This window comes from Cibotium barometz, chromosome 62, assembly GCF_041138505.1.
Source record: "Cibotium barometz isolate CiBa-2024 chromosome 62, ASM4113850v1, whole genome shotgun sequence".
In the NCBI taxonomy this organism is placed as follows: Eukaryota; Viridiplantae; Streptophyta; class Polypodiopsida; order Cyatheales; family Cibotiaceae; genus Cibotium; species Cibotium barometz.
The window spans coordinates 25198115-25211357 of record NC_141107.1 but is presented as its reverse complement, the minus strand read 5'-3'; the positions used below and the strand labels follow the sequence as shown (position 1 = coordinate 25211357).

The 13243-nt window shown below is 44.7% G+C and overlaps 1 protein-coding gene across 5 annotated transcripts in view; it reads left to right on the top strand.

Moving 5' to 3' along the window:
* The window catches only part of LOC147604282 (kinesin-like protein KIN-UB), a 78563-nt gene extending 65611 nt beyond the window's left edge, over positions 1 to 12952 (top strand). For 2 of the 5 annotated variants that reach the window (XM_086795643.1, XM_086795647.1), the window contains exons 8-19: positions 1220 to 1308; positions 8841 to 9032; positions 9124 to 9261; positions 9350 to 9496; positions 9656 to 9787; positions 9924 to 10062; positions 10146 to 10238; positions 10346 to 10471; positions 11573 to 11698; positions 11790 to 11933; positions 12065 to 12193; positions 12416 to 12952. In XM_086795643.1, the coding sequence (XP_086651769.1) occupies positions 1220 to 1308; positions 8841 to 9032; positions 9124 to 9261; positions 9350 to 9496; positions 9656 to 9787; positions 9924 to 10062; positions 10146 to 10238; positions 10346 to 10471; positions 11573 to 11698; positions 11790 to 11933; positions 12065 to 12193; positions 12416 to 12576 (1616 nt within the window). In that variant the 3' untranslated portion in view covers positions 12577 to 12952. The remainder of the gene's footprint in view (positions 1 to 1219; positions 1309 to 8840; positions 9033 to 9123; positions 9262 to 9349; positions 9497 to 9655; positions 9788 to 9923; positions 10063 to 10145; positions 10239 to 10345; positions 10472 to 11572; positions 11699 to 11789; positions 11934 to 12064; positions 12194 to 12415) is intronic. The other 3 variants (XM_086795644.1, XM_086795646.1, XM_086795645.1) reach the window with 3 other exon arrangements.
* Positions 12953 to 13243: the final 291 nt, after the last annotated feature.

Sequence of the window (13243 nt, the reverse complement as noted above, 5' to 3'; positions counted from 1 at the left end):
TGCTCCTCTTCTTCATGCTTCCTTATCCTTCATTAGTCAGGGTGGCAAGAGTAGGGGGTGCTTCCATGGGTTACTCCGATACACGTGTGGGCACCATAGAAGGAGTGCCACAATGTACACGAGGCCCATGGTCAGCCTGGCTTCCATATGGAGTGGATGCATGATGTGAAGTCCCTGACACCGCCTTTTTCTCAAAACAAATTGCAGATTTCAGACTTTGTGAGGCCACTCCATGGGGGTTCAAATGTGACGGCACCCTCCTTGCCTTCCAATTCATCACCATTTCTGATAAGAAAGGAGAGAGCCATCTCTCTAGGTTTCAGCCCTAATTCATGAGCCATATTCTCAAAAGTGTCACCCACCATCGCCAAATGTTTTTTTGCATATCCAACACTTATGTCACATGAGAATCTGCATGCAAATACTTCAACCTCTCCAATGCGTTGGGCTCCTCATCAAGCACTCTGTCTTTTCCCAATGGACGGTTGACCCATCAATATATAAGCATAGCTATCACATGGTGTGCAGTTAGTATAACAAGATTAGGATCGTCTTTCACACAGAAAGTAGGAAGCTCCTAGGCACTGATACCGAATGCAATATCTCCGGGTAGAAGTAACACAATCTTGTCACACTTAATACTATCAATACAATTAAACAAAGATGTAAATGGCACAACACAAGACCAGAGACTATGCTGAAAATGATGAACATATGCCCTGGGGCTTATTCACATGGACTGGGCTTTGCGGACAAATCCATGATAGACACTCAAAGAGGATATTAAATGGGCAGCAAGTTGACTCCCACAAAGCTTAGTCACAAAACTTCAGGGTTTCTCTTTTATGCCATCAGGGTAATGAGGGTTCTTACTGGCACTACGACAATTGTTGTGGCAGTATCCTGATGGGAAATTCTATATCCATCTTCATGAGGGAGGACCTAATCTTGAAGTGCTTGGGTTTTAAAAACCACTGAGGGGAAATGAACCTGCCTTATGGCTTTGTGATGCTTTTGGAGTTGTATAGCCTGAACTGGTTTTAAATTTCTTTTTCGTAGAAGGAAATGATGCAAGTATATGTTTTGTGTTTTTTATTCACATGCACACGCGCGCGCACACACGCACACACATGTTCTTTATGAAATCACTTTGAAATGGGATAAAAATTGTTTTCTTTTTTACTGTAATTTGTCTCCATATCTTTTTCCAAATTTGCAGGTACTGCAAGGACATCTTTGGTGATTACAATAGGACCCTCACCACGACATCGTGGGGAAACAGCAAGCACCATAATGTTTGGTCAACGAGTAAGTCATGCTCTTGTTGTAAATGTCAATTTGTTAATAAACTTTGTCATGCATGCACAACTCTAGTGCTATTGGACTTCTGATCTGATGTATTGATTCCATCTTGTCAAAGTGCTCTTTTTGTAGGTGATTCTAACTGGCCTAAGGCTTTAGAAGCTCTTCATTAAGAGTACTTTTTAATATGCAATGCTGTACACTGTCTGGCATCTTGCTCTTTGTGCCCTTCCTGGCTGCATCAGTGCTCATTACTACGCATCTTGCCCTGTTGCAGGATAGTTAATGCTACCTGTGTCATTTTTCATGGCCTTGCTGTCCTCTTGTCAACCTTGTACATCCCTGCCATGATTTCTTAGCTTCACCTTTTTCTTTTAGCCATATGCATTGTCCTCAAGTAAGTCAACCCCTTCAGCTCATTGCTTACCTCCACTAGCTTCTGATTACCGCTGTTCCCTTAGCCTTGACCTCTTTCAATTTTTAAAGGCAACATCATGACTTGAATTTGGTGGCTTCTTGATACTTGAAATGGTGTAATGGCCTTGTCCTCACTTGAGAAGGGCCACTTTTTGAAAATTGTTTCCAGGAGGATTTTGAGCTCTTCCCATTAAAGTAAGCAGGTCAATACTCTCTCCACCCCCCCTGCCCCCTCCCCCCCACCCAAAAAAGAAAAAACCCCACGCAAAGAAGCTAAATGTAGGAAATTTTTCTGACAGATTTGTGTACATGGTTTCTCTTGTTGCCGATCCTCTTGTCTGTTGTTACACTGTGACTATGCCAAATGTGCATGAAAATTATGTAATCCTATAAGCACATAAAAATTGATAAAAAGCAAAGTAACAGGAGTAAATATCAAGGTACAAAATTCTCAGAGATGAATCAGGGGAGTTTCATGCATGTATCGTAATGTCCACAGTAGTGTGCTCGCTTGCGGTGATAGATGAGAGTGGTTTCAGATCTTTGGCTCAGTACGACAGGGATGCCCTTTAGCCCCATTATTATATATCATAGTCGATGAGGTGATGAGCATATCCCTCCGCTCCATTGTTGGTATTTTTGGATTGAGATTGCCTATTGGTAGTCAGGAGGAGCTGGTTGACTCTGAGTTAGCTGATGACACAACCATGTTCTTGGAGGCCTCACACATGTTTATGTTGCTTCTGGGTGGCATCGGAAGAGTTTTGTTTGGTAGAAGGTGCCCTCATTAATTGGCAAAAATTTGTTGGTTTTTGGATTAGCGACTCACCGAGCGTTGAGAGTTGCTTCGGGTGCAAAGCTTGGTTTTACTTGGATCAGTAGAGGATGCATTGGTAGATATTTGGGATGCCAGGTTAGGGTTGATATTTCTCCTGCACAACAGTTTATTCTGGTACTTATGAGTATTTGGAAGAAGCTTTTTCATTGGAGCTCCAAGAGATTAGATTTAGCGTCGAGAGCATGGGAGTCCAGAGGCTTGGTGGCTAATCAGGTATTGCTCATCTCGGCTTGGTTTATTGTCTTTTGTTGGTGCTTCTCCCTTGCGTGCATTGGTCAATTGCGGAGGTTGATCTGTAATTTTCTTTGGTTGGGTTCGGATGGCACCATAGACACGTGCTAGGGTAGCTTGGCTCATAGTTATTCAGCCTAGACGAGAGGGGGAGCTGAATATTATTGATCCGGATGTTTAGTGCAGGGGGCGCTGCTTGTTTTCTACCAGGCACTGAGCCTTGGAAGGATTTTTCTTATCTCAGATTTTTGGATGTACACCCCGTGTTGGGAGAGATTGGGTGCCCAATACATGATTTTTGTTCACGGAGGCAGATATCAGGGCACCATTTTTCCCTCTTATTGCAGTCATTGTCAGAGCATGAAGAAGCTTTTGATCCATTGAAAAGCCATCCCTTTTTCAGTTTCATGGTCCGGAATGCCAGACTTCTCATCACTCGTCGGTAGATGCATAGGATCCCTATTTTTAGGCCTCATTGGGAGAGTTATGACATCTCTCTAGCGATATAGCGCAGATATTAGCATAGGCTTTGTCATTCATATAGAAGGAGCCAGATCTTTCATTTCTTTTTGTTATTTTTACATGGTGGTCTCCTCACCAATCAGTGGAGATCGGTTTTCGGTGTAGCACCTACGTGCACGAGATGTGCGGCAAATTTTGAGACTGTACAACATTGTTTATAGGTCTGCATCACTACAGCGTATTTGGGGTTCTATAGTCCAACTTATGGGCAAATTGAGTGGCTGCGCCATGCATGTTACTTGGGGGCCAGTAGCTTGGCTTTTCTAGTCTGGTCCGCAGCTTTTCTACGAGGAGTATTGCTATTTTCATTCGTAGAGGTATTGCCCAGCATGATTTGTTGCAGGATGTCCCTCACTCTCATTATACACTCCCCAGACAGAGGATTGACACCTGTTAGGAGATTATTGCCAGTATTACAGCATGGCAGATCTGGAGAGCTAGATGCATGGAGGCTATTGAGGGTATCCAGATTTTTGAGTCTTAGTGCATTAGCACTATATGGGGTGATATCATCCATCCTCTCATGGCCACTTGGGCTCGTATTTAGGGGTCTTCTCGTTCCGTGTAGGCAAAGCGCGTTGTATTTATGCGGGAGTGGGACCATGGCATTTTCTTTTCCTCTAGTCCCACAGGTCTTTCATGGCACCATGATGCTCCTCAGTGGTTGAGATCACCTTACATATTGGGGTGATTCTATTCTATTCCGGCTTATAGCTGTGATTGTTGTATGCCTTTTTTCATACTTAATAGAAGTCTCTTTCCTGAAAAAAAATCAAGGTACAAAATGTTTATATTGGATTTTTATTAAGAAATTAATTCTTGTGAAATTTACCATACATGTGCATATGTATATATATCTACGCATACAAAAATGAACCAAAAATTAATTAAATTAGTTAGAGCCTAGAAAATAAATTAAAATGGGCATGGTCAAATAACATGCTCCTTACCATAATGCAATGGCTGTAGGATTCATTAATCCTCTCATGTAGCAACCTTTCACATATAGAGCATTCTTGTAATGCTCCAAACACATATGTGCATCTCCTATGCTCATAAACTTGAGGCAAGCCGCAAAACTTTAAAAACAACTTATCTTTGAGACACCATTGTCTCCTTGGTAGCTTCCTTGTTGACGATATAGACTCCAAAGGCCTTTATATTGCTGAAATCTCCATTTTCAGCTTTGTAGGCAGCTTTATGATCTCTAAAACGCAAGATTCTCTTCTTGCAACTCCATTGGTAGCTTCATACTCTCCATGCAATGATATGATAATGAGTGTGCTTAATTTTTTCATAATAAAAAATGCAAAATCATACAATATGCTTAATCAAATGAACTCTCATAAAAACTACTATACATAGATATTTACTATAATCAAGAGTCCATCCTAGCTCTGATACCATGTTGAGAAATCCTAATATGGGATTGATCATGGTGATTAGCAACATAGATTAAGCATCAACTAAGGTGGGTTGAACCACACCAAAAAATCCATGAGAAAGAAAGAAAGAAAGCCGTATTAACGTCTACTAGAGGCCGAACTCGACCTATGAGACAAATCAATGTACAACTGTCAATGTCCTCTAGATGTCCAGAAAAAAAAAAGGACAAAATGAACATGAAATAAACTATGAAAGTGCTGAGCTAGTGGGGGGGTGTGATGGATGGAGCACTATTGCTAGAGGCTCAGTATGCAACCTATATGCGTAGGGTATACAAGAATGCAATGCAGATCTGTCTAGCTCCAACTAGTACCATAATGGGGGTGTAATATGTGATACATAGGCGATGGCGAGGCAAAAATACCTCGGAGCATGATCTCCGGGTGTGAGTCTAAGTGAGCTAGTTGCTCCTGGATATGGTGGTGATGTCGAGCCCGTATCTTTGTGATCTTCCTCTGATGTAGTCTGGGAGTCTGGTAGCCTGGTGCTCTCGGTCTCCGTTTGGCTCGGAGGTCCGCAGCGCGCTGAAGTGTAACCCCCTCCTGTGTCAGGGTAGGCACTGGGATAGATCCCTGGAAGAAATCAGTGAGCTGGAGCTATCGCCCACCTCTCCCTGTGGTATGAGTCTGTAGAGCAGTGTCTCTCTGTGGCGCTGTCTTTAGCAAGAGCTGGCCAAATCTGCGTTGGTCTGCGGACTCCATGATCTGGCAGAGTGAGGGATGTCCACTGAAGATGGTGGTGTATCTCTCTCTAATGACACTATATGCTTTGCATCTGCATACATAATGTTCCTCACTCTCAACCTCCTCCTGGCATAGTCTGCATATCCTCTCTGCTCTGGGGATACGTGCTGCCCTACCTGCCTCAATCTCAAGCTGGTGTGATGACACTCTGAGCTGGCCAATCACCACTGGGGCACTGGGAGGCATGTACACATCCATGTATCCAGGTCTCTTTCCTCTTGCAGCTGCAAGAACATGTTCAAGAAGTGTACGGGCTGTGTGGTTGGGCCAGGTGTGTAGGCTTCTGTGATCTGCTATCAGGAAGGATAGTGAATGCATCTGACGCCATGTACTGCAGGGGTAGTGTATGGCTGTGTTGACCATAGGATTGGTGACCAGTTGTAAGGACACTGCTGTGAAGAACTTTCGATGGGCTGGCAAGTTTTCAGAGTTGTATGGAAGGCTGGAAAACTGTGCTACAGCTGCTATACAGAGTTTCATGGCTCACAGTGGATAGGATAGTTGGAGCACAAGTCAAAAGGTAAGTCTAATGGGTAGTGGGGCCTAGCTTGACATAAGTTGGGTGTGTAAGCACAGCGGGGGGAACCCGCGTGTAGGGTATAGAAGGGGCGCTGCGCCAAGTGGTGTGAAAGGCCTGGCGCCGCAAGATCGCCTCATCCGAGTCGCCCCGGATGCGGTCATACTGTCCTCGCAGGGTGTGGATCAACTCTTGCCAAATCCCCCGAACAGTCTTTGCTGGTGGCTCCAGTCTTCCCTCAAAGGCCTGAAACACCGAGCTCTCCAGGTGAACCAGATGGTGAGGCTGCTGAGGAGCTCCCATCGCAGATCCCTCTCCTGTGTCCGGCCGGCGGACGAGAAATCCGGTGAAGGAACAAGGCGAGGCTGGCCCCTAATGAATGTGATGGCCTGGCTGTCCTGCTCCGTCTCGTAGCCCATAGCAGGCCCTGACGAAGTCGACCAAGCAGCGGCACCCCACGTATACATGCCCTCTGGAGAGAGGGGGGCCAGAATGCGCAGCATCCGTAGCCAAATCTGCTGCGCCTGAGGCTGGAAAAGGGTGATCTCTGTGGCCTCGGGGGATGCATAAGGATCATGCCACTCGTACTCGCCAGGGTCCCACTGGAGCCGCGCCAATCAGAGTCCACATCTGCAGGGTCTAGATCAATATGCCACTTCAGGGAAGCGGCGACCACTACCCGTATCCTCTGAAAGATGCACTCTCCAACCAAAGGCGACTCCGCCTCCACTCTCTGAAGTCTGCCCTCATCCTGGATCTCATAGTAGAGGCATCTACCATCCTCAGTGCAAGCTCTGACATCTATCAGGATCTCCAACGGTGTAAAGGCTCCCATCCACCGTGGGGCCACTGGCTCGAGAGGCGTGAACCACTCCTCTGGGAGTGCCTCCTGAATGTCATCCCTCATAATCAGCCCCCCTCTGAAGTGACTCAGCCTCTCCACCTGGATCTCCTCTGGGAGACTGCAGAAGGCCTGCCAGTCTCCAAAACTACGTGCTGGGCCTGTTGCCAATGGTCCCCAGGCTAGACGAGGCCGAGAACCCAGCATATGCCCCTGCTCTGTGCGTACCGCTGGGCTCCAGATGAGCGGCTGTCTGGCCCGCTCCTCATCACAAGAAGGAGGTCTTTGAGAGAGTCCCGATCTCAGCAACTCCCAAGCTCGCAGGATGCTCAAGGCAAATTTGTCCTCCCATCCTCTATTGAGGCCTGTCCTCCTCATCTCTATGAAGGTCCATAGTATCTTTGGTGCCCAAGTGCCCCCTGTTGGGGGAGCCCGAGCCTGCAGCCGCTGAAAAAGAAGCTCTTTCCAAGGCTCAGCGCCTGGCAGCAGCCCCCGAACAATAAGCTTCCCCAATAAGGCTCTACTCTGATCCACTGGATCTATAATGCCCAAGCCCCCCTGGGCCAGCGGAAGTGTAATAACTGCCCAAGCAACCTTAGCCCGGGCTGGCTGACCATCCCGCCTAGACCAAAGAAAGTTCCTGATCAGCCTCTGTACCTGGCTGATGCAAGAGCTCGAGAAGATGCAGCAAGATGTGATGTACCACATGGTCGTTAAAAGCACCTGATTTGCCACCACCACCCTCCCAACCAAGGATAGCCGAGGTGTACTCCAATACAAAAGCTTCTTCTGGATGCTCAGAAGAAGCGGGGCAATCTGCTGCTCAGGTGACAAATCTAGTCCAATCTGGCATCCCAAATACCGCACTGCTGTGCCAGGAGGAATCCATCTAAAACCCGGGTCTGGGCTCCATGCCGGAGTGGGAGCGCTACTGATCCAAAAGGCCACTGTCTTGCGCCAATTGATCAATGCTCCCGAAGCTGCACTAAAAACCTGAAGCGACTGCTCTGCCCGTTGAAGATTGGCCTCCTGGCCATGCAGAAATAAACCCGTGTCATCAGCAAACTCAGCATCGAGCAGGTCCTCCCCCCCGGACTGGGATCTGGAGTCCTCTCAAACCAACCTCCTGTGCCGTCAGATACATGCTCATAGCCTCAGCAAAGAAGAGAAAAAGAAACGGGGCGAGAGGACACCCCTGACGGACTGATCTGGTCAACTCAAAACTCCTTTTTCTACAATATTGTCCATATTTGGAACGGTTGGTATAGCTGAAAATGGCTTATATTTTCAAAACTTTTTGGGGGTTGGTGGTTGCTGAGGTGGATCCCAGATTTGGTCCCAAGTATGATGTCCTTTCTCGGTCTCTCTCTTATCTGACCTTATCCTATCCTCCATTCTGTTATGTGCATTAAGACATTTAAATAGGTAATCAAACTCTACAGGGAAACCGGGTGGGATGGACTCAACTTTAGTCCTCAGTATGATGTCCTTTCTCTATCTGTCTCACTCTTATCTGCCCTTCTCTTATCCTCTCGTCTGTTTTGTGGAGTCCAACTTCACATTTGGGACCTGAGTTTGTATATTCAAGGTTAGTTTTGTGAGTTTTTTAATTATTTGAAAGATTAAAACAGGTAATCAAATTTCCATGGGACACTTATTTTTAATAAAGGAAAGGGGGGGGCCTTGAGTTTTAGTTTTTGAGATATTTAATCTGGTACACACGCATAGGGAGGGGGTTGAGGCTGGAGTGGGGCAGAAGCAGGAATGTTGGCGAAGGGGGGGAAGGTAGCAGGCTGAAAAGGTACAGTGAGGGGTTGGGATGAGGAGAGGAGAAAGTGGAAGTGGAGAGGCAGGCAGAATGGTGAAGCAATGGAGGACGAAGGGGCAAAGCAAAGGCGGAAGGGAGGCATGTGTTATTAACTTTCAGGCATTTGAATTTATTTGTGTTTAGGTTGATACTGATGTCACTTCTATGCAGTGCAGGCGATGAAGGTTGAGAACATGGTGAAGCTTAAAGAAGAGTTTGATTACAAAAGCCTTTGTCGTAGGCTGGAGATGGAGCTGGACAGGCTGATAGCAGAAAATGAGAGACAGGGAAAACTCATGCTAGATGTGGAGGAAAAGCTGCAAGACAGGCTTGAAGAAGCTGAAAGAAACCTTGCAAGTGCTCTGGAGGTAAGCTCTTTTGGTTGTGTTGGTGGAATGATAAACTGCTTCGTAAATAAAAATCTTCTTTGTGACCTGACATTTTTGTGGTGGGCTACAGAAAATGGCCGCTGAAAGGGCTAAATATCAAAGAGAGCATGTGGAAGCCATGCAGAACCTCGAAAGTGAACGGACAGTAAGGCAAAGAATGGAGAATGAACTCAGAGCAACCATTCAAGACATACAGGAGCAGAGAGAGGTATCGATTTTGTTTTTAGTCCTGTTATACACCCATAAGTGCAATTCTTAGCATACTGAATGGTGGTTAAATCATTTTAATATTGCAGGCAACTGAACCATCTAAGCAGCTTAATGACGAAATTTTGGAATTAAAGCTGCAGTTAGAGAATGAAAGTCAACTGAGATTGCAGGCAGAAAGGGAACTCCGTGCAATGTGCTCTGGAGTTTCTAAAAACGAGAACGGGAGTCTGGAGGTAAAGTGTTTATCATCTGCAACAAGCATTGGCTTTCCATTTGAAAATTTTCACTAGCTCCTTGGATTATTGTGTACTTCTAGAAGTCATTATTTTTTCTTGAAAGTGCAGCCTTAAGATTCAAGGAAGTTTGCTGAACTCTTTGAGGTCTGTGACAAGGGTAAACAGGGTCAGGAGCTCATGATGCTTAGTATGAGATTGGAAGATGAGACAAAACAAAGGAGAAGACTTGAAGATGAAATTAAGCAGTTACGAAACCAGCTACTACAAATTAGCTTCGAAGCTGATGAGGTGGACACATGTCCTGAAATTCAAAGAAGAAGTTGTTTGCCTGCCTTTAATAAGCATGAAGCTGGTTTTTAAGGATAGAGTGTACGCCATTTGTGTATGTTCAATGAGTTTTTGAAATACTGATTGTAATTGATAGGCCAAAAAGATGCCTGATAAATTAAGTTCTGGACGGAGTTCATTTGGATCGGAAAGTCACAAAAGCTCACAGAGTGCGAATCATAATTTTGAGAGTCCTATTGGTCAAAAATTAACCATTGGGAAGCCCCATGAGCACGGTAAAGGTTCGATGATTTTTTTGGTAGGCTTGTGGTTTTGTTATCTAGGCATTGGTTTTCTAACTATGGTTAGTCTATTGCAGTGGGATTGCAAAAGGTGCTGTCGTTACTAGAGTCAGAGGACGTCGACATCCGAGTGCATGCTGTAAAAGTGGTTGCAAATCTTGCAGCAGAGGGTATGCTTGTTTTGAATTGATTTAAATACATAGGAAGGATACTAATGTGATGCAAATGCTCGAACCTATTGGTGATATCGAATGTCATTTTTTATTTTCCCAAACAGAAGCAAATCAGGAGAAGATAGTGGAGGCAGGAGGGCTCAACTCAATGCTGATGTTGTTGAATTGTTCTGAAGATGAGACAATCCGTCGGGTAGCAGCAGGTGCCATAGCCAATCTAGCTATGAATGGTATGTGCTGGTTTCTGCTACTGTGCATGCATCTGTTTGCTGGCACACATGTTTGTAGGCACATGTGTATGTATGTATGGGAATATAAATTGATTAATGGAAGGGTTCATTTGACGCTAGTTGTCTGTTTTATGGTTATTAATACTTCAGGTCTATTTTTAAACACTATGTGAGTAGTTCTGCCGACATGTCAGTAATGAATAGTTCTGTCGACATGCCAGTAAACACGTGAGCAATCTGTGTCTGAAATTTCCACATTCATTGGAAGAAACTAGTCACTCTGATTGCTCTGCAAAAGACTAGCCTGAACAGTTCTGTAAACATGTGAGCAATTGTTGTCTGCTACCTCTAGATCCTTGGGGAAAAATAAGTCTGTTTGACGGCCCTCTGGGTTTTGGAGTTATGGTCTCTTCAGCATCTGAAGGAATGGGGTTGTGTGAACGTTGCCTCACCTTGACAGGGAGTGGCACTAATGCAGAATTGGTACAAAAACACGGAGACACATGGTTCAAGATACTTTGTGATCATGACTTCTCATATTCAGAAGAGGGTGCAGTAATAAGGTTAAGTGTCCTTGGTCTATCCCAATGTGTATGCGCCTAATACATATTGTAGAGTGTACTACATGAAGCAATCCATACAATTGCATGCTTGCTGTACCACACGAGGTATTCCATTGCATTGCATGCTTGATGCCTACATCCTGCTGCTTACATCCTGCATGCTTGATAATTTGTCTATACGCGTAAATTTTTACATGCTTGAGGGTGCTCTTCCATATTTCGCGGCCAGATTTGCAGGAAATTGTCTTGTGTGTTGATTAATGAACCAATTATCAGTTTTTCCACTAAACTACACCATATTCATGAAACTTACGGAATAGCAAAGGTCATATATGCCACTGGATTGCATAGCTGTAAGAGAAGTGGAGGTCTTCTTTACTCTTTATATAGCAGGTACCACTTGTAGCTCATGAAGCGATTGGATGGCATGCTTAAAGAGTACTTACCTGCACACGACCAAGTGATGTGAAAACGTGATAGGATTCTTACATTTAGGTGTTGAAGTCTAGAGTTTGCTGATTTTTTTAAAATTTTGCAGAGACAAATCAAGAGTTGATAATGTCTCAAGGGGGCATTGCCTTGCTGTCAAGGACAGCAGATGATGCAGAGGATCCGCAGACCCTCCGCATGGTTGCTGGTGCAATAGCAAATCTTTGTGGAAATGGTACACATACATGGTCTTTGTTTTTGCTTGCTGAAGAGTCTCAGGGTTGGTCAGTTGACTGGAATTGATGATTCTTACTCCATCACTTCAGACAAGCTGCAATTAAAGCTAAGGGATGAAGGTGGCATCAGGGCGCTTCTGAGCATGGTCAAATCAAGGCATCCAGATGTCCTTGCTCAAGTGGCCAGAGGGATTGCGAACTTTGCAAAGTGTGAGTCTCGAGGAGCTGCGCAAGGTAGCCAAGCCTCAAGGACTCCAGTTTTACTGTATATTTGAAGTTCAAATTCTGTTAGGCTTCACGTTTTTGGAGAGCTGTCCACCTCCTGTCAATTACAGGGATTTTTCATCATACAAGCTTATTTGCAGGGTCAAAGACAGGTCGGTCACTGCTAATCGACGAGGGTGCCTTGCCATGGATAGTTGCCAATGCTAGTAATGAAGCATCTCCAATCCGACGCCATATAGAGTTGGCACTTTGTCACTTGGCGCAGCAAGGTACTATATGACATGCGTTGTATGAGAAGGATTTGAATGCTGAATCCATAAGTTAAGCAAAGAGGCTATGTGGGCATTTGAGACTAGATCAATAAAACCACTGGATTAATAGCACCTTGAAATTGGAACCTAATCTGGGTCAGACCCCGATCTCTCTGCTACAAAATTCCCTGAAGTTTTTCTGTGTGAGAGCTAAGCCAAAGCGGTTTTTGTCTTTTCCAGATGTGAATGCCAAGGATCTGGTTGCTGGCGGCGCGTTGTGGGAGCTAGTTCGCATCTCAAAAGAGTGTTCACGGGAGGATATACGCACATTGGCGTACCGCATGTTGAGTGCGAGCCCTACATTTCAGGCTGAGTTGAGGAGGTTGCATATTGTCTTGTAGAAGTTGGGCTCCAACAAGGCTGTGGAGAGCCCCCCCCATTCCCCCCCCCTCCCTCCCTCCCTCCCTCTTCCTCCTGTCAGGATGGGGTTGATGTTTGTTCAACTCCTCCCACATTGTAATATTATCATCGTCTTTTTTCATTTTTGGTTTCATTTTTGTGTGTATATTTTCATCAGAAAAAGCTGCCTTTTTGGAGAACGAAAGCACAGCTTTCAGTATTATAGTGGTTGGTTAAAATCAAATAGTGTCTACAAAGAGGGCTTCTACCAATTGATTTTTTGGGTCGTGCGAGAGGATGTGATTACATTAACTCTTGTAATTGATTTTTGCGTCCCTCTACTATCCATTAATAAAAACAGTCATCTGTGCTCACCATTGCTCTTTTCCTTTTTTTTTAATTTTTTAATTAATTATTATTATTATTATTTTTTTTTTTTGGGGGGGGGGGGTGTGGTTATAGGTCTGGATAAAATATATATATGATGTATTGACGTGCTTGTGGATAATGTCTTGCTGCTGGCACAAGAGCTCGCAGCCTCTTGACTGCTCTTGCATTTACCAACTTCACTCAAAATAACCTTATACATAGTTTCATAGTGTTGTATGCTTGCATCCTTTGATCAATATGGAGCATTTTTTGCAACCTATTATTATGACGGCAAAGCAT